The sequence below is a fragment of the Anser brachyrhynchus genome (assembly GCF_964034855.1).
Source record: "Anser brachyrhynchus genome assembly, chromosome: 5".
Classification (NCBI taxonomy): Eukaryota; Metazoa; Chordata; class Aves; order Anseriformes; family Anatidae; genus Anser; species Anser brachyrhynchus.
The window spans coordinates 2,057,296-2,082,644 of record NC_137699.1 but is presented as its reverse complement, the minus strand read 5'-3'; the positions used below and the strand labels follow the sequence as shown (position 1 = coordinate 2,082,644).

Genomic DNA, 25,349 nt, shown 5'->3' with positions numbered 1-25,349 from the left:
ATAACTTTGTATCAGTCTACAAAGCTCTTCTTGCTTCAACAGAAATATTTATATAATTCAAGGCAGCACTACTGGTATTATGTAATTAATAGACCAGAATCAGGGATTTAACTACTAAATTGAAAATTTTCCAATGGGGGGAGGGTGGGGTACTTGCCCACCAGCATGTCAATTGCCTACGGATGGTGTCCAAGTAAACGTTTAAAATTTGGACATCAGACAAGTATTGCACATTGGCTAGTGTGTTCCATGCATAGAACATGAGAAATTTAACTGTCAGTCATCCTTGTAGGGCACACACACCATTCTATGCCTACAGAAGGACCAGATAATTTTTTCCTCACCAGGCCATATTTTATTTGCTAACAGGAAGATGCATTTCAAAAGTTGCAATTGTTAGTCAAAAACGTACAAAATTTAAATTCACATTTTTGTTTAAGTTTCAAATTATGCTATTCTGAAAGATTAGAAAGTTCATGTAAATTTTGAAGGACACCAATTTAGGTTGGCAGGATTAGTGACACATGAAACTCTACTCTTGCAGTATCAATTGTACTCCCATCACCCCACTTACCCGTACCCCAAATTAATCAAAATAGAAATAAAATATAATCTAATTACAAAGACATATCAATAATCTTTTAATATTACACAGATCCTGGAATTACTGTACAATTTATACATAGATTGGTAATGTATTATGTAGTACCTGTTAACCAGATTTTTATCAATTTCTACATCAGGCATAACTGCATTCTCTGGAAGAACAATTGAAGGTGTACTGCATGTTGTTCCTTCAACAGTAGTGTCCTGAATGATTTGAGAGAAATAAAAGTGTAGTTAAACAGAAATTCAAAACACTGAACATTGATGTGAAAAATAAAAATGCATTTGTCAATTTAGCTTAAAGAGAAAATGACTGAACTAAGTGAGAATTAGATTTTATTTGATAAAACATATGTGAATTAGAGGCCTTTAGTTAAACTGCTGAAAAGAAGTGATGGAGACCTGGACTGTTATCTTTACAAAGGTTTAATGCACACAAGCTTAACTTAATAGGCATGCAAATTCTGGGAAAACCTTATAATGGTAGACAAACTGATTTTTTCACACAACAATCCATTCTTCTACTGAATGGGTCTAACACCTAAAGAACTTAAGAGCTGAATGCAAGAGTGAAAAACAGCTTTGTATAACAGGGCTAATTTAGGTACACAAACTTTGAAATACTAGTTGCGTACCATGAAAACCTGAATAAGTATCATATTAAGTTTGCACATGCTATCCAGAAAAAACAAATAAATAAATAAATAAAATTATGTGGTCATCTTGTCAGTTTTCTACTTGTTTTTCCCTTCCATTAATTGGAAAAAATATTTTAAGAATACATAATTGCAATATTTAAATAAAAACAATGCAATTTATTTAAGTGACAAGAGAAACTGGCAACAAATATCAATGTACACTTGTCTTCTTAAAAAATATGATAACTTGCCCTTAGGACTTAACTCCACACTTTCCACCACAATGATGCCAGTGAGCTGAAGAGAAGGAATCTGTTTTCTGTGAGATATCTCAAATGGAGATGTGGAGACGTATCAAGTTGGAATAAAGAACTGTGGATTTCTACCACGATGTACTACACTTAGATTCTTTCACAAACACACAAATCAAATGAAATCAACCTCTGTGTTGTTGAAAGGTTTTCTTGTACAAAACCAATCCTGTTTCTTCAGTTGGTCAAGAAATCAAAAAAGGGATTAATGCAAAATTATTCTGCGGAGGAAGGGTGGGGGGCATAGGCAGGGAGGGAGTGGAGGCACCTTTTAGAAGGTAGCAATTTTTAATTTCAAGTAAAATCCTGTATAGAACATACCATAGCAGTGCAAGTAATTATAGTTGGAATGAAAGCTTCCCCAAAGTGGCAGGGAACTGCCATCAATCAGATTGTAAGATCCAATAATAATAATAATAATAATAATAATAAATTCTAAGTTCTCAAAATGTAACTGGCTTCCTTATTTAGTCATTTGAGTCTAAATTTTTCTTGAAACTACATCCCAAAGCTCCCTAAGATTTTTTTTATTTTATTTTATTTTTTTTACTTTCATTGGCATTGGATTAGATGAAGTTTGTGTCCCTGTCCATGATGTTGGGGGTGGGAGGGTGGGGAACTAGGTTATCTTTAAAGGTTCCTTCCAGACGAAACCATTTTGTGATTCTATGACATTTCTGAATTTGCTAAAAGAACATGTTTACTACCCATAGCGCAATGCCACTTACATTCTGCTGTTATAAACCTAATTTTGCTTTTACTGAAATACATTTACTCTCAATTGTGCTTACTCCTTTTAAGAATGCTTACCTGCTACAGGCTGACACAAATGTAATGAATTCAGAACAAGTTTAGTTACTTTAGTAATATTCATTAAGATTGACTTGATAAGCTAAACTACTACACGATTCGTTCTTTAAATGCATAAATTAGTGTTTTTATAACAGCTTTTTATTGTCTAAGTTTTAGAGCAGAGAAATTTCAATTCTTCAAAATGAAGGCCATCAATTTATAATTTTGTTTCAGTCATCTAATGTCAGGTGAAGAAATTAGTGTAGTCATAATGTTTGTTACAATAAACAAGTGGCCAAGAGTATAAATTGAAGTGAAATTATATGCATACAGAAAAATATTAGTAGTCATGTAGCTGTTGGGTATCAGATACACCTTTCAACATCTTTAAGTGAAACATTTTACTCTCCTTGAATTAATATATTCTGGTTAATTCAAAGAACTCTAGAAGAATTTTGAAAATAGTATAATAATGCAGCATATAGCACAACTTTTCTTCTCAAATGCAAATAAAATAAGTTTTGAATTGGACATCAGATTTAGAGTTCTTGGTTTGGTTGTAAATTCAATCTTATTTATTTTTTAAAACTAAAATAAATAAATAAATACATTCCACACAGCTACATGGCTCTATAGGCATAAGTCTCATATGACTTTTCTGGACAAGTTTACATTTTTGATCATAGGAGAGCAGGAGAGGAAACATGCCAAGAAAATAGGAACATTTAAGTTTATGAAAAATATTCCTGTAACATTGTGAATGTAAAAATGTAAAAGCATCATTTATTATGCGATACAAGCACACAAGTAATATTGTATTATAATAACTTGAAACAATTTTTAGTAGAATTCTTGAATATGCTACTAAGTATCAATGTATTTTGTCTATGACAAAAATTTGTCTATTTGTTATTTATTTTGTATTTTGTCAATGACAAATTCAGGTGATTGCCACGCTGAGTACACAAGCACATTGTTTATACTAATCTCATCACTGCCAAAGAGTACAAGTTTTTCATGACATAAGAACATCAGCCTTAAAATCACTCAATTCCATTTTAAGACTCTAAAAACAGGTCATTTTTAAAAAAAAAGAAAAAAAATGGAAAAGACCATAGTCAAGGCTAGTTAAAGTCAGGTAGAAAACACTAATCAGTCAGCAACTATAGCAGTTCAACTTTCACATAGATGGAAACTCATAGTTCCTATTGTCCAAATCTTTTTTATATGGACTGTCAATAAGAGCTAGAACATGAAGCTCTTCTCAAGGCCAGGTGAATTCAAAGAAACAAAGAAAAATCATACCCCAAGGAGCATTCAAGACTGATATATGCAGATCTTGGAACAGGAGCTCTAACTGGAAGCTTATATTTTTGTACATCGTACAACTGCACAAGGATGAGACAGAGGTTTTCCATCACCTTCCTATTGCTTGCCCAAAAATGCCCTCTCCATGTTAGCTTCCAGACAAAACTGTTCTTCATCCATCTGCAATAGCTGCCTCACCTCCTAGTACCAGTGACTACTTGCTATCAGTCTCTGTTCACTTTTTGTCCCAAGCCTTCCTCCCATACAAATGGAGGGTAAAATTGACTCCACCTCTGTGGTTCACATGAGAATCCATTCACACACTCTACAAGGATGATCTTGTGCTATCTAGTCCTGTTGGAGGGGTTTTATGCAGGGCTGGGAAGATAACAAATGCAATTTTGTCCATATTAGAAGATGCTGTAGAAGAGGCTCAAGGATGCTCAGGGTAGATGGGATCTGCAGAGATTCTGGCTGTTAAGCTCTACCAAGCCCTTGCTAAGCATACAGAAAACATGCTTAAAGAGTTTTATAATCCAGCCAAATTTGGATGGATTTGAACAGCAATGGAAAAAATGCATCCCTGCTACAAGGGCTACCATGCCAGAACAGTCAGATGATAAAGCTTTCCTGTATACCACCTGAATTCTTTAAATCATTGAAAAACAAATCCTCTGCCACATGGCCTCATCCTCAGAAAATAACGAAAGGACTTGACTGAATTGCAGAATAAATTTGGTCCAAAACAGATACTCACATGAAAGGCCTCAGACAAATAACATGTCTCAGAGCAGTTTTTTGAGTAAGATGGGGTTTTAAATAACCTTGATTTTTATATGTTTAAGTGAAGTGCTGAATTGAGAGCTTTGTAAGGAAGGTAATAAAATTCTGTAGTAACTATATTTAGTTGAAAGAGACAGAAAAAAAGACAAAATGAGCATGGGACATCTTCAGAACAAAACAAGTAACATGCAGTGATTTGATGAAAGTGGAACACACATTTAAACAGGAAGAAGAAAAGAATAAATGCAGACTCTTGACTGATGGAATAATGTGTGTAACAAAAATATTATGAGCTTGAGACATGCTTTTCCTCAGCAGTCAGACTAGACAGAAAAATAGTGGTCAGGATACAACGAGAAGAGAAAGCTGGAAAAAGACAAAACTTCTCACGTGAAAAGAGATAAAGAAGGCATCTCACAACCAATGCTAAAAGTGTAGGACAAACAGTAGGATACTATAAATCTTTTAACCTACTTTTAAGGATCTAATTTTCTTTGCTAAAAGCCTAAAATCAGTTATTCAGGATATCAGCAAAAACATATCAATTTAATGTGAAACAAATCTAATTAAGTTAAAATGTAGAAGTGGCTAAAAATGACACCTAACTATGAGTTTTTTTGATTTATGCTGGGAGAAATTATTTTTTATGGAACACTTTTAAAATGTTCAGTACTTCCACTATGTTTAACTGGACAGCACACAGAGTTCAACTAAATGCTCTTAATTCAGATGACATTCCAAACAAGGGGTTAAAGTGCTTTGAATTAGGCTAATTGGTACTCTCAAATACTCTTCACATGGGAGAGTTAAAAACAAAGCAAAATAAATAAATGAAAACCAAATACACAAACCACCTTCTTGACTTATTAGTTTCTTCTCAGCTAGAAGTCTGATAAACTTGTATCCATCTATGGTGTTTATCTCAAGCCAGGAAACTAACACTCAGCACAATGTGCAATTTGGACAGAATGCATGACATATCAGTGTAGAGTTCACTGCTGACAATGTTTTCCAATGATGCTGAAGTAGCGGATGTTTTCGCCTAAAGTGTAGAATACAGTGTCCTCAAATCCAGTAAGTGATACATTTTTAATTGAGGATGTGCCAGATTGTAAATCCTTTCCTCCTTTATAACGGTTTGTATCAAACAGGACGATCTGGGTAACCTGTGACTTGGTAATTCTTTACTTCAGCTAAGCTAACAATTTATTAAAAACAACAACAAAAAACTGTTAGAACGTAAAACTACTTTTTATCAGTGATATACATTATTTAAAAGGCAAAACCATCATCACTTAATGATTTTTTAAATTTATCTGCAAATAAAACATGTTAAAATTTATGTATACAATCAATTGGATTAGCAAAGTGATGAATGTCTCTTGTCTCTCTCACGTGCACTTGGTATAGTTTCAGTATATTTTCAGCTACTACTATGACAAATATAGCACTGAGTACAAACCAAAAATCAGATTTCCTTCTTTCACACACACGCAAATTGGATATCATCTCATACATCTATAAAAGCAACACTAGATGTTTCAAGTTTACTGTGAAGTAGAAATCTAAGTTCTTTTCTCAAAGATTAAGGTTTTCTGGAATAACATCAATTCAATTTCCACTCCTTAATCTATAAAATACTTACAAAATTCTGAGAGAGCAACTGAAAGATCATTCATAGCTTCATCAGTTAATCAAAACCCACCAATATACAGCAAGGCACTAAATGTTATTTTACAAATTCCTAAAGGTATACAAACTAACAGTTTCAGCCTCAGGTTTCCAAAACAAGTATCAGAAACATGCATTTGTAAGAGTTCTTACCTTGGCAGGTGAAGAACTGTTGTGTTGTGCCACCTTTGGTTGATCCTTGTCTTCAGGTAGGGTTGGCATGGTGGATGGTGTGAAGTACGTTGAACCACAACGTGGACTAATACAAGCACACACTGCTGAGAATGAGACTGTTTCAAGTTAGCCTGAAGGCATAAGCACTGAGAGGCCTTGTGATCCACTGGCTGTGTTAGATGCCAAAAATACAAGTCAAATCCATTTAAAAAAATCTATGCTCTAATACACAGATCACTTTACGATAACAAACAGTATCAAGGTTTAAAAGTAAAAGCATTGTCTTGAGTTTTATTAACTAAAGCTTTCAAGGTCAAGTGTAATTTAGTAAATGCATGCTTATTGCTATTCCTACCCCTCCCCTCCATTTCACAGATTATTAGTATTTTTCTACTGTGACTGTGTTGGCTGTGATTAAACTGCCATCTCTAAAGATCCTCCAAGAAGGACGCAGCATCCTGGATATCTGTAACATGCCTTTTAGTAACCAACAAAGTCCTAGTGCTACAGAGTATGATCTCAGATCTCAAAGAAAGGAAAAGCTCTGGGAGTAAAACTGGCAACCCAGATGGTGGCACTCTTTATTTGAGCATGTGCTGAAGCACTTTAAAGGCCTAGGTTAACTTTTCAAACACTTTAAAAAGAGATTCTTGGTGTACATCTACGTAAGCACTGTGCAGTACACTTTTGAAGAAAATACCAGTAATGCCTGAACGGGGAAAAAGAAATCACTGTCTACTAGCTGAGAAAATTATTGTTGTTAGTATCAACTTTAGCTACTGCCTTCACACGGATATTGTAAGCATTAAAGCATGTAAAATAGTCTGAAGTAGAGAAATCAGAGGTATTAATCCTTTTAGCTGCAGTGTATTACAAGACTTACCCTGACACCTACCGGACAGTTAAGGAACAGTCCTCATAAATAAATCATCCGATTCCTTGGTGGCGCCTACAGGTGAGAAATTAGGCGGTTATCAGAGACAATCGGGTATACAGTAACCAACTGCACTAGTAAACTATATTCCCTTAACAGTTAATTTGCAGCTGTGCATAGAATGGAGCTATACATTGAAACTCTAATGTAGTAACAACTTCAATAGTAAGTCAAGGAGATGAATATACACATCCAGCAGAGGTTCAATGTCTAAAACCTCATCTTCTCCCAAAACTGATGAATTACTAATTTCATTATTACCCTTTTATTCTATTAGAGATTAAGATGGATGGAGCAAAAGAGTGGTGATGGTGAGATGATTTAAAGTTCAAGGCATTTGACAACCTAAAATTAATTTTCTACAGTTTTCCTATCCATTTCAGGGAAGGGCAGGGAAAATTATTAAAGAACTTATTGTTTTATTTTAAAATTAAATTAAAATTAAGAAAATAAAATTGTCAAAATACTATATATTTATACACACATATAAACACACACACACAGTGCATATATATATTTATTTTAAATCAACAGAAGAAAGTCACAGGAAATACCGAAGCAGCCTCAGTAGCGACAGTTCCTCACCTCAGCTTTCACAGAACTTGTAAAACCTACATAATGTGTGAAAACCTTAGACTAAGGAAGTAGGTAAGACCTATGCATTTACTAGATTTATTTCACATTCTATTGGAAATTTCATTTTCTCTTCTGCTAGAAGAATCAGATACAAGTCCACTTCATCTGAAATGCCATGTAGAACTAATACACTGAAAAAGCATCTATACATGAGCATTACTGTGAGTATTACTGTGCTTTTGAAAAAAATACCATTATTCCATTGAAGTCCTTTGGTAAAGACTGTGGAAAAGATGCAACACAAATTATGTCATTATGAAGACCAATATAGAGATGACTATTTTCTTTTTTTTCCCCCCCACTGTCTCCAAACAGTATATTTACTTCCTGGAGCAGGATATGCTAATCACTGTAAGAGCAAGTTTCAAGCTTTTGTAGAACCTGTTACAGGTTAATTTTTAGTTCTACTGCAATAAGTGAAAGCTCAGTTTGTATCACAATTTTACCCACCTCTAACTCCAAATAAAAGGAAACAAATAGAAGTTTTCCATGAACAAAAATATATTTTTCCTTAATAAACATGTTAAAATCATCTTTAAAGTCCCTAATATCACAGAAAACAGACATTTAAGAGGACATTTTAATAAACCCACAGAGATCAAGCAGATAGCAGTTGTGTTAAACCTCTACTTCAGCAGTTAAGTATTTTTGTACCAAACAATAGTCACCAACTGCTAAAAACACACAAGGATCAGACAGAGGCATGGAAATGAAAAAATGACATGGACTTGCTCTTCATCTTCATCTCTGTAACAATATGCTGGCATCCTAACCATTTTTTGTATTTGCAAGAACTCATTCTAACAAAAAAAAAAAAAGAAAAAAAAAGATTAATTTGGCTATTTATCCAAGCTCCGTTAGCATTGGCATTATAAATTTATAATGGTTCTGATAGGCTCAATTCAACAGAATGCTAGGCCTGAATAATCAGGAATGTTTTAAGCCATGGCCAAAAGTGTATTTCCAGAGTCCTGTGCAGAGCTGTATAAGTTTACACATCAAACTGATTTTTTGTCTTAGATGAGTTCCTAGTATACTTCAACAAAAATAGAAGTAACGCAAGTCATACTGATACAAGAAAGAGCTATTAAGCACATTAAGTTTCAGTTCATTTTTCAGATTTAAAAAGCAAAGAAAATTTTAAAAGATAAAGAAGTCAACAGGCTTATCTAAAAATAGAAAGGGAAAAATCTCAAGCTGTGTTATTTTAGAGATGCAGCATAGAAAGTACAGCCAAGTGAGAATGGAGGGTAGAAAGATGAATTCACACCACATTAACAACCCCCAGATTTGGAGTCAGCTGAGTTCAGCCACTGTCTGACACAATTAGAACCTTACTCAGACTTCCTTAAAAAGCTATCTTAAAGAGAGGAAAAAGTTCCAAGTCTTTGTGGGGCTGATAAGTGGGAATATTTGTTCTTCTGACCTTTTTTTTCTCTAATACCTCTCCAGAAAACTCTAGTTCTGAGAACTGTAAAAACAAAAAGCTTGCATATGTTTATTCATATTCTGAAATTTCTTCAAACAAACAGAGAATCTGCACACCTTGATGGCACTGCTACAGTCTGCTTGGGTGTGGAAATAAGGGCTACTACTTTTGCTATTTCAACAAAATATGTAAACATATAGTTTAATTCATAGACTATATCAATCAGAATTTCTGAATGATGATTTTTAAGCTGTGCAGTGTTCTTAAAACCAGTAGGCCAAATCCTTTAAAGACTTTGTGCTTGTTAACCAGAAAACATCACATCTTATAAATGCAAATGCATATAACCAGGAGCAAACTTCTTGCTTCACACTGTGCAAGGAGTTCTGCCTTCTTATGTCTTAACTACTGATTTCTCATACTAGTAGAAAATCGGATGGTTTAGATATGATGGAACCATAAGATACTAGTGAAGCAATGTTCTTCTTCCATCTTTTTGTTGAAGTGACCTTATGCCTATTTGATCAGGTAATGAAAATCAGCCCCAGTACGTGTCAGTGAGAAACAAAACATATAGAAAAAGAGGGCTTAATCAGAACACTGCCAAGAACTAGAGGAGCTTATCTGCATCTCACAGATGTAGAAAAAAAAAGAAAAATGTCCTCGAAGAATTTATTAGAGATACATTTTTTCCTTTTTCATTAGAGCATTAGAAAGGAGTACAGCCTTGGAACCTGTAGAAATTCAGTATCTCTACCTACAAAAACATCTTAACAGCTTATTGAAGCCTAACCCTAAGTGCAGCGAGCATAACTATCCTGGTACTAAGCCTGGTTCATCTGCCAGCTGAACAGCTTTTGGAGTCTGGAGTCATGCTGCCATTAACTTCACCAGCTTTATCTCCTACAAGAATAAATATATTTCAGCCAAAAAAGAAAGTGATCTGTTAACAATACATGCAAGACAGTGAAATGCTAAGTAAAACACACAGAATAATTATTCCTTATGATATTGAAAGGATAGATACCAAAATACAACTGCACCTTAAAAATGGTCAAGGTGCACAAGAACATGTTAGTATCCTAGTCACTAACACTACTGCAAGATTCATCTTTTGCTAGGCATTGAACAAGCTCTGTCTGGACTAGCTCTGTCATATCCAATTCTGTCATGAGATTATTGCAGTATTTTTATCAGAGTAAATGATTCCAAGAACAACTCCTGAAATTGCAAGACCCTCAAAATTGCCTTTTAAAATTGAATACTTGTAGAGATTATCAACTCACATGTCACAAGAAGAAGAGACATGGGTGAAGTTCTAGAACATTAGTCTGCACAAGCCTTCTGCACCTACAAAATGAGTTAAAAAAGAACAAAATACCTATGCTGTTCACCAGATTCTACTTATTCCCACACTGAGACAACGTAAAGAAAGAAAGGGGAAAAAAAAAAGAGAGAGGATGAGAGGATGGAGTGCTTCTTAACATTTGTCTGTTATTGTAAACTTACTGCTTAAAATAGTTAGGAAAAAAATGATCCCGAGCTCAAATTTGTAGTCAGATACAGATCAGTGAATGCAGAGAACTTACTTTTACCACCGTGTAGGCTTAGAGTACAATCTCCAGGAAATGGTGATCTGGGAGCTCCACTCCATAAAAGGGAAAAGTATTTCGAGGCCCTTGGCTTTCACTGTGTTCTCTCTGCAACTCATTTTACCACAGCAGAGAAAGCTAAGTATGATCAGCTAACTTACCCTCTGAGTCACAGCTGAGCACCGCGTTAGCAAAGGCTTAAAGGTGCTTTACTCCATCTCCACTGATAGCTTGGCAGATGACCTCAAATGCTCTGTCACACCACAAGGATATAGGGGAAAAAAAAAAAAAAAAAGAGCAGAAATGAACAGTTAAGAAAGCACTCTTATTAATATTTATTGAGCTTTTGCTGCCTCCGGTCAAGTGAAGCAACTGTCATTTGTCAACAATGGGAGTTATGTACTCATGAACACAGATGAACCGGACAGCTGTGAGCTGCTTTTTGTAACCTTCCTCTTTGTTGTATTGCAAAGTGGTTGTAAAAAGTTACCATATTAGAAAGGTATATTTTTGTGTTCCTTTTATACAGCTGTAAAACATACAGAATTAATAGAGCATTTTGAATCATGTTTTGCACCTATATTCAAACCAAGTGTGAGAAAACCAGAGTATTTTTCTTATGTTTGTATCACAGGGGAACCTTCTAAAGCACAAAGCATTGTTACAGCTTTTAAGATACACAGTTTGTTGGCATACATAAGCAGTTTCAGTATTTGAAAACCAAGAAACAATAATATAACAACAGATTCAGAATGTCTTAAGAGAAAACCTTTAAGATTTTGCACTGGCACTTCAAAATTTTTGTATAATATGAACATCCACTAGAAAAGAAAAAAAAAAAACAGCTAAAGTTCACTCGTTTACATTTTTAAGTGACAAGACATACTACATGGAAATTAGAAGATACTTTCCTTATTATCCACAACATATAAAAAATGGCTTTCTACTGCATCTATTTGTTATGTTAAGAAGTTGGTATCTCATAAATTTAATACCTAGTTTGCAATATGTTAAGATGGCATTTTAGTCATCATTCACTAAAACACATGGTCATAGCCCCAGGACTAATATAAGGTATCTCTGTAATGATGGTAGTGATTTGAGTTCTTCCTACAATAATATCCATACAGTTATACAAGGTGCAACCTGGAAGATAAATAAAATAGGGTTTCTGTTTACAGCCATACAGAATGACACTTTTGCAAGCAAAGTGTATGCAACTACTACATGAATTCAAGACGTCTGCTCTCATTTTGAGAAGTACCAAGAAGAATCCTCCAACAACTTAATACAACTTAATTATTCTAGACAATTATAACGATTCCAGATTGCAACCTAAGAGCAAGGGGATAAACATGAATAATTTCGTCACAACAATAAACCTTACAAAATTCAAAAAGGCCGAGTGCAAGGTCCTGCACTTGGGTCAGGGCAATCCGAAGCACACATACAGGCTGGGCGGAGAATGTATTGAGAGTGGCCCTGAGGAGAAGGACTTAAGGGTGTTGGTTGATGACAATCTCAAGATGAACCAGCAATGTGAACTTGCAGCCCAGAAAGCCATCCATTCCCTAGCATGCATAAAAAGAAGAATTATCTGCAGGTCAAGGGAGGTGATTCTCCCCTTCTACTCTGCTCTGCTCTTGTGAGACCCCACCTGGAGTGCTGCATTCAGCTCTGGGGCCCCCAGCTTAAGAAGAACACGGAGCTATTATAGCAGGTCCAGAGGAAGGCTACAAAAACAAAGAGAGAGCTGGAGCACCTCTCTTATAAAGACAGGCTAAGACCTAGAGTTGTTCACCCTAGAGAAGAGAAGGCTCCAGGGAGACCTTACAGAAGTCTTCCAGTACCTAATGGGGACCTGCAAGAAAGCTGGAGAGGGACTCTTCATCAGGTAGTGTACTGAGAAGACAAGGGGTAATGGCTTTAAACTAAAAGATGATAGATTTAGATCAGATATAAGGAAGAAATTCTTCACTCAGAGGGTGGTGAAGCAGTGGAACAGGTTGCCCAGAGAGAAGCTGTGGATGCCCCATCCATGGAAGTGTTCAAGGCCAGGTTGAATGGGGCCCTGGGGAACCTGGTCTGGTGGGAGTTCCAACCTGCCCATGGCATATGGTTGGAACTAGGTGATCTTCTAGGTCCCTTCCAACCCAAGCCATTCTATGATTCTATGATAATATAACCAAGAAAGAAACTAATAGAAGTGTAAGAAAAATACAGCAAGCATCTATTTGGTTGTGCATGCAAAATTTTACATCAGCATAACAAGAAACTCAGTAACTAAGCCAACAGAATAAACATACTATGTTTTCTGGGATTTATGTACTTAACTCCAGTAGGATCCATTTTGGTCTCAGTTTTAGGCTTTTCCCTGATACTTTAAAAGAAAAAAACAATTAGACATTAGGATTTCACACAGAGATAATTATTTTTTAACATAATTAAACACAAAGTTAAGACTTATTAAAAGATTGCACTGTATCTGAAAACTGCATTTTTTTGGCTGTGAAATAGTATCTGTCAGCTTTGTTTTAGCAACAGTTACATTATTGTTCTTTTGTTAGCAGTCAATGCTTAGGTTTATTTCTCTTACAAGTACTTTTCTTCAGAAAGTGGAAGATATGAAAATGAATATCAAGGCACATGGTTCAGTCTTTCAAACACCAGTGAAAACTACCATTATTTCAATGACCTTACTAAAGGTTTACACTCAAATCCTTATTTAGGAAAAAGATGTCCAACAATGAACCAGGTAGAGATTTATGATTTTCATCATGGTAGATCATTTACGTCACAGAAATCTGTCTTTCAAAATCATTTGACAGACCTTTGCTACACATGAATAACACAGTGCATATGTATGTCCAGTGCCAGCTTAGGTCTTGAAATTGTCAGAACTGCCTAACAGATGATATCGTCCTGAAAATTTTAGATAGGCCTCCTGCATTTTAAATTTCAACTAATCACTCTCATCACTATTTGCTTTTTATCATTTCAACAATTCTTTCACTTGTTTTATGAAAATGGAAAAATAAATAAATAAATAAAAGCAACCCCCCCACACACTCTGTAATTTAGAGATACATGTTTCCACGCATTCTGTTAACTTACAAACATAAATTTTTACCTCATCCTACTTCTTTGTGACCTCTTTTCTTCTCTTCAATCATCAGTGGGCTTTCAGCTAGACTGACAGGAACAAGACAACAAACAACAGAGCCCAGGCAGATGGCTTCTAAGAAACCAGCTGGGCTGAATGTTGGGGTACTTTAATATATACATTTGATGAATACGATAGCACACGTGGATACTAGGGAAAAAATTAGGCCCTGATTTATTCACAGTTAAAGAATTCAGCCTGCAGTAGCAAATCTGGTGATCAGAAGTCTGTCAGATTACAAGGCAGAGTTGATATGTTTCTTAACTGCAGATTTTTTTGATAGCCTTGAAGGAAATGCAGTTTACAGGAACATTGTGAATATGGAGTGGGTGGATATTTGGCATGGAGAATAAGGATTTCTAAGCATAACAAACAGCATATAAGAAAGTGTGAAGAAGAGTGGGAGAATAGTACATTAAGTGTCATTCAGGAGGGTTTAAAAGGAATCCAGAGCTAAGTTTTTCCTCCAGATACTTCCTATCATGTTACAACATAGAAGGTAGTGAGCTTAAAATAAGAGAAAATACAGAAGAACTAAAAATGACATGTGACAAAAGATTTTGGTCTCTTCCGCCTCCTAAATAACCTACTATTTGTAAGAAACATGCTAGTTCGTTTAGGAGGTAGCATCAATCTTGGTCTTGTGGTCCTGAAAGAATTATCTGATGCAGGAACTGTACATTGATAAAGAGCCCAACGGAAATTGCTAATGACAGTATTTAAATAACACCAGCAGATAATATTACAGACAAACATAGTTTTGCATAAATAAGCATCATGAAGTCAGTAACAGTCATTTGGATTTCTTTTTCTTCTATTGCCTCTCAAAGATGTGGAGAAACCTAGATACATTGCTACTGTTTAGACTGCATGTATTATACATCACATTCTAGTTACACATTTATTTTTGTCTGTGATGTAGGCTGAGTTGGGAACCTGAGCTGAAATTCTCTCTAATTGGCATCTGACTATATTCTTAGTTAATGTAAAAAGAAAACAAAGTTGCTGGTGTGTGTGTGTGTGTGTGTGTTTGTTTTCTTCTTCTTCTAAATCTAAAGGTTGTTACATCAAGTAATATGTAAAAATTGTATTTGAAAATACAAGCATTCTGCAAAATATTCTGTTTTCCAGCATAGCTGGATATCTACTTCTTATAATTTGAAGAAAGTTACTATCAAAGACCTAACTCAGATACATAAGTAAGTTAATTAGGGCAGAACAGCATTACTTAGTGACCCATGAGTCTTGTTGCTAGTCAAAAAAAGCATTTTCCAAATGAAGAAATTTAACAAAATTCTTTCTTTCCCAATTAGAAATGGCAATCCCAGGGGACATACTTTGTTGAACAAACTAACAATAAATAGGGCTCTTAAAAGGCAATTGCAGTCTTTCAAGCAAGGAGGTTATACTAAAGTTCTCCATCTTGCATAGATAAGTGGCAAAGCAGCAAAAAAAAAGTATTTTATTTTAAGCATATTATTTATGCTTCCTGCACAAAATCAGATTCCCAGTTGCTTACTGTAGCGATACACAAATCCTATTGTTTGCAATTGCAAAAAATCAACATATCCAAAAGAGCATGGATATGTTTCTTTCTTGCTTATGAGAAAAAAAATAATGAAACCAATTTCAGAGAGTTTTTAAAACATTGCTTTACACCAGGAAAGAAGTAACTATAGTATCATCTTATTCAAATAAGCTGTCATTTTGCAGATTAAGTGCTGTTTACTTGACCACGCTTATACATTACTGCGGTCAGACTGGAGGATCAATTTCCAGAATCAAAGAATTCTCCTTGTGGCAGGCTTGACACTGAGCAACTAGACTAAGTTGCTTTGGACTTTGTCCAATGGGAAGTTGAAAACTTCCAAAGGCAAGCTGCAGAATTTCTGAGACCTGTTCCAGTGTTTAATTATCTCCCCAGTGACTCCTCCCTCTCTCCTTATGTACAATTGGAACTTCCCTTGTCATACTTGATTACCATTGCTTCTTATTCTCCTGCCATGCACCTCGGTAAAGTTTGTGAGTCCATGTTTTCATTAACATCTTACATACTGCAAGACTGCTGTTAGACCCTGTTTAAGTAGTTTCTTTTTTCAGGCGAAGCAATATCAGTTTGTTCCCTAAGACTCCCCTCACAGGATGTGTACCTACTGACTATTTTAGTGGCTCTCCCTAATTAAGCTCAAGTTTAACAACATCCTCGGGGGTCAAAATAAGTTGTGGTAAAATAAATCTGTTGGGAGTGTGTTTCTGTTTGATGTCCACGTCTAACAAAAAGGACAGACCCTCAAGCACCTTCACTTGTAGTGCCAGGCAGAGTATGAACTATATTATTTGAACCCAATGATCCAGTCACTTTTTCCAGTCATTCAACAGCACAGTCATCTATACTGTAACATCTCAAACTGGATACAGGGATGATGTATCCATGATGTATTAGGTCAGAAAAACAAAACAAAAACCCCATCCCTTCACTCCTGCTAACATAAGATCTAGAAGGCTGAATAAGCAATAACATGCCAGTTTTGTAATGCAGACCGTCAGTTGTTCTTGCTGGGAATATGAACATTTTGAAAGCTAACAGCTATGCTAATTTCTTATATAAATATCAAGCTTCAGAAACAGGACGTAGTAAAAAAAAAAAATTAGTTGGACAAAGCATGATAATTCATTTCAAGATTATCCAAAGAGGGAAAAATATCAATGCAAAACCCATGCCAAAAGTCCTATTCTTGCTCAAAGGACCTATTGAAGCAATACAAGGTTTTGCAAGCATATTTTGCAGAAGACGTTTTGCTTATAGCGCTGAACCATCCACTGTTTTCTGTGGGTTGTGTTATCGTTACTGAAAATACTATTCTGGGACCATAATAAAAATATGCTGAAAACTACCTTTCAGATGTATTCATACAGCATCGTTTTCACACTACAAAGTTCTTACACATCTTTTTCTTTATTTATTTAACTTTATTTTTTAAAAGGTGTGCTGTGAAGAGGACTGTTCAACTTATGTACCACATGAAGTCAGACTTTCAGTAGTTTAGACAAAGTTTTTTTTTTAAAAAAACTACACTGAGATTTAAAAACAAAGACTCACCATATCTAAAGTGAGAAAGGCCACCCTGATACTGCTAAATTTAGCAAAGAAATTCAGTGTGCATTTTACTGACTAAATTAGCTGTGGACTGAATGAATCTCAGATGAGGAACTTATTCACAGCTGTTCCATCGAGTATTCCTTCTTTAGCTAATTATGCTAAATTGTCATTTATGAACTTATGGGTGAAACCAATGAAGAGTATTTGATTTAATAATTTAAAAGGCTGTACAGGTATTCCATCAGACCGGATGATGTGGTAATTGAGACTGAGGTAAAATACATTATCGAAACACCACACATCATGCAGAAGTACTGTTAGCATAGAAACTGTTCCATTAGGGATGCTCATGACACAGTTGTTCTTATGTCTTATAAAATAAGATATTCCTTTGCATTCTACAGGAGGATATTTCATAATACAGCCACAGCAGTGATGTAAACCTCAATCGTAAATAAAATTTGGTGAACTTTTAGAGATGATCTCTCCTGCAAGCAACCTACATTATGACTTTCTGTACTTTGGAGCATGTTCTGATTCCGATCAGAAATCTGAACAAACTCCCAATGCAAACGTGTCCTTGAAATAAGGATTCAACTGCCCTGCATCTTTTAATTTGAGCTTTTGATAGAGAGATGCATCATACCGGCATTACAACTAACTACAAAGGTACTAATAACTTGAAAGAAGTAGAAGTAGAAGAAGTAGAAGTAGTAGCAGCTCATATTTCCTATGTTTTCAAAGCTCTGCTCTTAGGCTTTATCAGAATCCAAAACAAGGGAAGACAGATTGTTACTAATACAAAACTAAGAGATTCTTGACTTGCCTTTCCCCTATATTGATCATATAAAGTCCTTGTCTACAGAATTCCAGGATCAGGAAAACACTGTAATGCAAAAAAAGCCATGACAATCAAGGCTTTATTTTGCGGGTGTCCTCAAAAATAGAGAACTCCTGTCGACTATCCACTCCAATAGCAACTCAATCTTCCTATATTGCTTTTCTCTCAAGATACTAACTGTCAGGACTCTAAGAATTTAACCACCTACTGCTGCTTTCCTCACTTTGAGGAAACACAGAAGTACACCAAACACGGACTATGTTGAAATCAGCATTTTCAGATGTGCAACCTCAAAGCTAAGCTCCTAAAACAAGATTTAAACAAAGTATGTAATTCCTCCTACTTTTAAATCCATCTCAGCAGGATTTACAGGTACTCACATGGAAGAAAGTGAGGCCCATTTTGGTTATTGGCTGAAGTTTCATATTCAGGAGCATTATAATTTGCAGTAATTTGGAAAAAATCTTGATTGGGTTGTATATGCTGGAAAACCTGGTAGGAAAAACACAACTTTTTCTTGTCCTTAGAAAGCTACCAAATACAAAACTCTAAGGCTGTAAGAACAGATTGTTTGCTAACCTTATTCTTGCAGTTTTCAAAGATTGTTCTCCAAAAAACAGAACTAGGAAAGCTAGAAAAGATCAAAGCTATCAGAACAAGAAAGGAATTTTTATGGATTGACTGGCATGCAGTGTAACAAAAAGCCACATTTTTATGGGTAATTATACAGTTCAGAGCAAAGCTTTGAGCCAAACAATAGCTCTGCTCTTCTGAAACAGCATAAACTGAATGCAGCTAAATGTTCATTTCCAATTTGTCAAAATCTTTCCCTGATAAAATTATTCAGCCAACAGCATTCCTTTACTGATAACATCCAGGAGTAGATCCAAAAACAATGTACTAGCTTTATGCATAATCTCATCTCATCAACATCTAAAAAAAGCACACATTTATTATTTAAAAATAATAATAATAATAATAAGTGTTGGGCACAGGAAGCCCCTAGTGAAGAGGTGAGCTTAAACCAGAGAATTACTTCTGCAGGGAGAGTGACAGACTTCTGGGCTTATATATATATATAATATATACATATTAAATTTTGGCCTCAAAGCCTAAAATGAAAAATGGGGGAAGCGAGGAGGGGATAAAGGGAGCAGAGTTACTTATGGAAGAGACTTGAAAAAGAAAGCAGAACATATCTTGTGTCAAGATTTGCCATTGAAATATAAGATTCCACTCTAGTTGTCCTCTGTGTCTCTTCCAAAGTGTACTACCTCTACAGTAAGAATAAGTAGACAAGGCATGTATTTGCCTCTCAGTCTTCTCAGTTCACAACCTGCAGTTTAGCTCAAACTGGGGTTGCATGACATTTCCTGATCCATTGTATCTGTTAGAAGTTTGATAACTTCTGGTAGAGGCTCAGAGTGGCAATATGGGGGAAAAGCAATAACCACATCTTGATATTGATCTAAACTTAACAGAACCAGTCACTCTCAGTGCTTTATCAGCTGTGCTCAAATTTAGTATTTCTATTGTCACTACCGTCTTAACAAACTGTGATAGATATCCAATTTTAATTTTATATATAATCAGAATAAACTAAATATATTATTTACCTGCTTATAGATAACTCATAAGTCTATAGTCTGTATACATTAACATTTACTGTCTTCCTTTTTTTTTTTTTTTTAACTCTTGTCTTATTAAATAAGCTAAACATTGAAAGTTATGCTGAGGTAATGGAATTAGGGCTACTTTATATCTTAACCTTATAACAGTTGTAGAATGTTACAGAAAGATTCAATCATCTAATATATTATGAAACAAAAAATAGAACAAGGGAAAAATGGTTATTTAGAAAATGTGCTTTAAAAGGATATAGCAAGTCACTGCAGTTTAACAGTACCATAGAACTATATCGCTAAGAAATTTAAAACAGAAGAAATGCTGAAATAGCATTGCTTCAGAAGTTATGTTATTAAACAAAGTTTTAGGGTTTTAGAATACCTCTGAACAGCATTCCAGCAAAGATGGAAACAAGACACTGCACATTAACTACCTGAGGTACTGGAGGGGAAATAAAAATCTTAAAGAGACTGAGATGAAAGCAAACAGAATAAACAAGAATGGATGCTCATTCTGTCCAAACACCTCCTTGAGATTGACCTTGAAGTGCTTTAGTATTCTGCCAAAATGAAACATATCTCATTTGAGGACTGATTGCTTTTAATTTTATTATCATCTAAGACTTCGTTTCTAGTTGCTTATTTTAATTTCTTCTGTAGGACAGTTATGATCTTCACGTAAGATGTTATTATTGAATAGATGTAGCTATAAGAATGATATAGACGGGCCTGTACAGGATTCAAGACTTTGCTGTTTCATTAAATTTCTTCACAGAAGACAACAATCATTTTAACACAGGCCATACGTACTTTCCAAGAGAAGTTTTTGAAAAGATTCTTTACCAGATATCTGAAGGAAAGAAAACTCACAGGACAAGAGAAAAAGACTTCTCAGATTAAGGAAGAAGTTAAGGGGTAGGAGTTACAGGTATGTCTTTCTGCTGCAGAGATGACACTCCTATAGGGATTGTGGTGTTCAACATTGTCATGAAGGATCTGGAAAAGAATGAATGTACAACAACAGCTGATGAAAGGTGAGATGGGATAATCAGATCTAAAGCCAGCCAAGGTGAGTAATAAGATATCGAGTAACTAAAAATTATGAAACGGACACTGCTGAAAAAATGTAAAACAACGCATATGGAAAAAATAAACTTAAAATATACTTAGCTAAATCAGAGCCCATCGTTACGTTTTACCAGTCAGGAAAAAGATCTGAGTCATTTTGGGTACTTCTCTGAAAACAGCATTCAGCATCAGCCAAAAACACAAAAATGTTAAGAATTAGTAGGAAAGAACTGAGAACAAAATAGAATAGGATTGTACTAAGTCCAAATTTTCAACAGTTCTAGTCACATCTCAGAAAGAATGCAAGAAAAATACAAAGGGTACATAGAGAAAAGAACAACAGAAATTGCAAATGGTTTCTATGCAAAAACAGTCTTGAGCTCTTCAACCTGAAAAAGGGATACTCTTGAGTAGAAACAGGTTAGAAATTTAAAAAATAAAAAATAAAAAAATTATTTGCTCACAATTCCTCACAGTACAACAAGAGGATGCCCAAAGCAGATGCCAGGCAAAAGAAGCACTTTCATACAGTGAATAGTTATATAATTGACTTTGTTGCCACAGGAAGTTGTAAAAAGAAGAGCATGTGAGTGAGTTCAAAAAAGGATTAGGTGCATTCAAGGGAGAGGTAATAGCAGTGTTTATACAGCCTCTGGACCCCAAGAGCTCTAACTCTTGTAGATGGGTATTAAAGATGTTTTCAACCTCGATGGATTAGGTGAATGGTTTGTGTGACCTTGATATCCAGTTCTAAACAGTACGTTCCAGAGAACGGTAGAAGTAGGTTCAATTTTTGAAATAAACTGATATTTAGAAGGTCAACAGAGGATAATTATCTTTATATCCATTGTGAGTATTTAGCATTGCTGAAGGAAGGGATATTACAGCAGAGAGAATAACATATGGAAGAAGTGTTTTTCATTCTCCCATTGCATATACATGCTAAGACCACAGCCAGGACTAAAATCCTGCTGCCATAGGATAGTATTCTGCTGAATTCCTAAGTTGCCTTCTTGAAAAAATAAACCCATCTCAGAATAATGTTTGGCATCTTCCTGCTTTTTCACATTTTAGGTTATTGAATATGAAAAAACTTTAAATGTTTTAAAGAGGGCATTTGGGTGGCAGGTCACTGAACATATTTTCAGTTTTATTAAAACAATTAAGGATCATCATACGAGTAGTACTGAACTTTGCAGGAGAAAAGAGAGATCCAGCACTTTTCAAACTTCACACCATCTTACATATACATAAGCATATGCACACACACGATAGATGACATTCCCAATTTTATAGCTGTATAAAGCAAATTCCATTTTACTGTGGTACTATTTAACAGAAAACATAGGTGAGAACCAGTAAAAATCATCTTCCCATCTGTCTCTCCCCAGCAGATCAAGAAACAGACTTGTAGAAAGGTTTTTACACACATACACACACAGAGAATTATTATGCAGTTTTCTTTCTTCCTTCTTATTACCTCAGCCTAACATTTATATATATATATTTACACTTTGCCATTGCCTTAACTATCAGATATATTGCACAGTACTGCCTACACTTCTGCTCCAAATGCCTCACATGTGGCTGAGTCAGAAAAAACATGATTTTGTTTTTGTCAAATCATCTGTACAAACTGAGAGGAATAAACCATTTTGAGACACAGGCTGAAAATAGCTCTTCCCTTTATCTAATATTTGTTTCTAGTTCAGCCAGTGTCAGTCAGGTCTCAGTAGTCAGTGAAATGTTAAAGAAAAAAAAAAAGTTGCTCTCACATATGATGGATGACCTTCCCTCCTGAGGCATTCAAATTTTGCAAAAAAATAATTAGAATGACTACATGGTATCAGTCACATGATTTCACGACTTCAAAAGCTATTTCACACTAAGTAATATTTTCCTGGCATACTTAGTAAGCTGAACCTATATGAGAAATTACACAATGTGATTGTTTTAACAATGAAAAGATAATACATATCATTATAACTCCTCATGCACTATTGCTATATTCTACTTCATATGCTAACTGTACATAGACTGCTAACAATCCTTGCACAAGATCAAAGCCAAACTGTATTTAATTCTTGTCTGTAAAACTCTGTAAGCACCCTACTTTCTTTTCCACTAATGAAAAGCACAATCAAAGCTTCCACTCAGTACAGAAATGCTCCAAAGAGACAAACCGTATGTTTTGTTTATCTTGAAGCTTCAAAGTTTTCTTTGCACTGGATTGCTGTAACACGAAGATAAATATTGTGCCCTTCACCTTAGGGGTTACATCTTGTCCTCCTGTTGTAAAGGCTGCAGGGCAGATTAAGCAATCAAAGCTCACTAACATCAAATCTTGGTGGTACAGACAATCAAAGGAACATGATAATAGTCAGGACTCTTCTCCTTTTTAAATACCTACTACACTTCATTCATGGTCTCTGAATATCTACTTGACGATTACCTTCACTTCAAGGACAGCTACTCAGAAAGCAGCAAGCATCTGTCTTTTGGAATTGTCTCTCAACATAAACATGTACATTAAGGGGCTTAAAGTTATTTGTCATTCCTAAAAGAAAGTCAAAAACCTTACCCACTGACATCGCAAGAAATTTTCTTGGCTACCCAGAATTTTGCCAGTAAGAAATTTTGGGGAAAAAAAGAAAGACAAATGTCAACTCTTGATACTAGACTAGTGAGGAGTTGCAATACCATCTCCTTCTCAGCCTAATAATTTTAAGAGAAACACCGTGTTTTCCTAGAAATTTGTATAATTTTCCAGACTTTTACTGTAAACTTCAGGTCTGTTGTCTAGTATAGCCCTTGTTATCCTGCATTTTATCAAGCTATATGTCAAAATGCATAACGGTAGCTGTATCTGAAACAGCTCACAAAACCAAGTAGTAAAATTTTGTTTTGAGAAAGTAACCAAGCAAAAGTTTGAAATCCTGATGATAAAGATTTTAAAGTTTATCTTGGAAGAGGAGAGGAAGTGTAATAATTGACAAGCATCATTTAGAATGCCACGCCAAATTGATTTGGACGGGAATACGCTCTTCTAGTTCATTACCTCTTCAGTTGAGGCATGTTAGACACAGATTAAATCATACCTCAATAGCTCACAAACTACAAAGTTCTCAGTACTGAGAATCTGTCCCACCTATCTGTAGCAAACCTAACATAATACTGATAAGTGATCTAAGATTAGGGATATTGATGGTTTTTTGCACACACATTCTCAAAATGGAAACTGCAAACAAATGACTAAGGAAAGAAAATGGCCTTATGTCACTAAATAATTTAAAATTATTTGCCTCCATTATAAAATTTTGCCATATTTCCTCTTTCTGACTGTCCAGATTTATTGTAAAGGAAATATAAGTAAATATAAGTAAATTCAATCTACCTTGTACAATTGTTTCCATAGTCACTTTTACAGGCATGCTTCTTATTTAAACTACATAATTTCAGTTCTTGTCTTTGGCCCGGAAAGCAATTGTTATGAAATGTTTATCATCTTTATCATGTATGTATTTCAAGTTCAAAGCTTCTGTGATTCAAACACAATGTGTTAGCATCAAGCATTCAGAAGGATATATTTTCTTCCAGTTAAAATTATTGGAATTGAGAACCTTATTAAACAAATATCCACATACATTTGCTACAAAGTAGGAACAAAACATAACTTGATCATTTTATCACTATGATGACTACTTCAAGGAAAAAGGCATTTGTAACTTCTTAAGTCTTAATTCCCTTCATCAGTCTTCTCTTTTATCCAAATCTCCAGTCATCCAGGCTTCAGTCATTAGGAAACCATCTTCCCAACAGTTTTGCCTCACAAATTGAAAGAAATGAGAAAGCTAGAACAAATAGAATTACTGGCTTTTATATAAACGCTTCAGGACAATATGCTTCACTAATCTTTTTTCATATCTTTGCTTTATTTCTTCTTTATAATATGCAACTATGAGCAAGCAATGCTTGCCATGCTAGCTTAAGAAACAAGATACAATGCTTTTATACACTTAAAAATTAGCTTTAATATATCTAAATTTAAATGAAGACCAATTACACTATTTGATCTGTGTAAATAAGATGATGTCAAATTGTGCTGAATGTGTTTCTAAACCATGTAAAGATTTTTTCCAACACAAACATTTTTGTTGTTGTTAATGTTTCTTAGTTAGAACAATGTTTATTTTAATTTCCATGGTGCTTAACGGCAACCCAACAAATTCATTTACTAAGTGTTCCCTCCAAGTGTTTTGTTTTTAACCCTCTTGCAGAGAAAAGTTGTTGTTTTTTTTTGTTTGATTTTTTTTTTTCTCCAGAACAAAGAGGGTAAAGTTAAAGTTACTAACTGAACATGACATTCCTGTGTTTTTGTTAACGGAAATATTTACATTCAAAGCCATACCCAGCTATTCTTTTTTCCTCCAAACTTATTAGCCAGTTAACTCAGAGAAATGATTAAATGCTTTCTGGAAGAAACAGCAACAGCATCTAGAAAAAAAATAAACAGGTGAACTCCATCCATCCCCCCCCCTCCCCCCCAGAAAAGTCCCATAAAAATCAATTTGCTAACCTTAGTGAATGGTACCACATTTTAGAAATTATTTTTTATCATTCATATGAAAGAAAAACTCTTAAATTCTAAATGCAGGTAAGCTTGCTTTTGAACTACGTT

General features: G+C 35.0%; 1 protein-coding gene across 34 annotated transcripts in view; it reads right to left on the bottom strand.

Annotated features, from left to right (window-relative positions):
* The window catches only part of IRAG1 (inositol 1,4,5-triphosphate receptor associated 1), a 107,395-nt gene that overhangs the window by 30,471 nt on the left and 51,575 nt on the right, over positions 1–25,349 (bottom strand). For 3 of the 34 annotated variants that reach the window (XM_080593285.1, XM_080593256.1, XM_080593258.1), the window contains 5 exons: positions 11,036–11,127; positions 10,569–10,632; positions 7,179–7,232; positions 6,263–6,453; positions 710–810 (listed from right to left, as the gene is read on the bottom strand). In XM_080593285.1, the coding sequence (XP_080449411.1) occupies positions 710–810; positions 6,263–6,331 (170 nt within the window). In that variant the 5' untranslated portion in view covers positions 6,332–6,453; positions 7,179–7,232; positions 10,569–10,632; positions 11,036–11,127. Of the gene's footprint in view, positions 1–709; positions 811–6,262; positions 6,454–7,166; positions 7,233–10,568; positions 10,633–10,871; positions 11,007–11,035; positions 11,128–11,869; positions 12,243–13,180; positions 18,334–25,349 lie in introns of those variants that run through there. The other 31 variants (XM_080593255.1, XM_080593286.1, XM_080593287.1 and 28 more) reach the window with 28 other exon arrangements.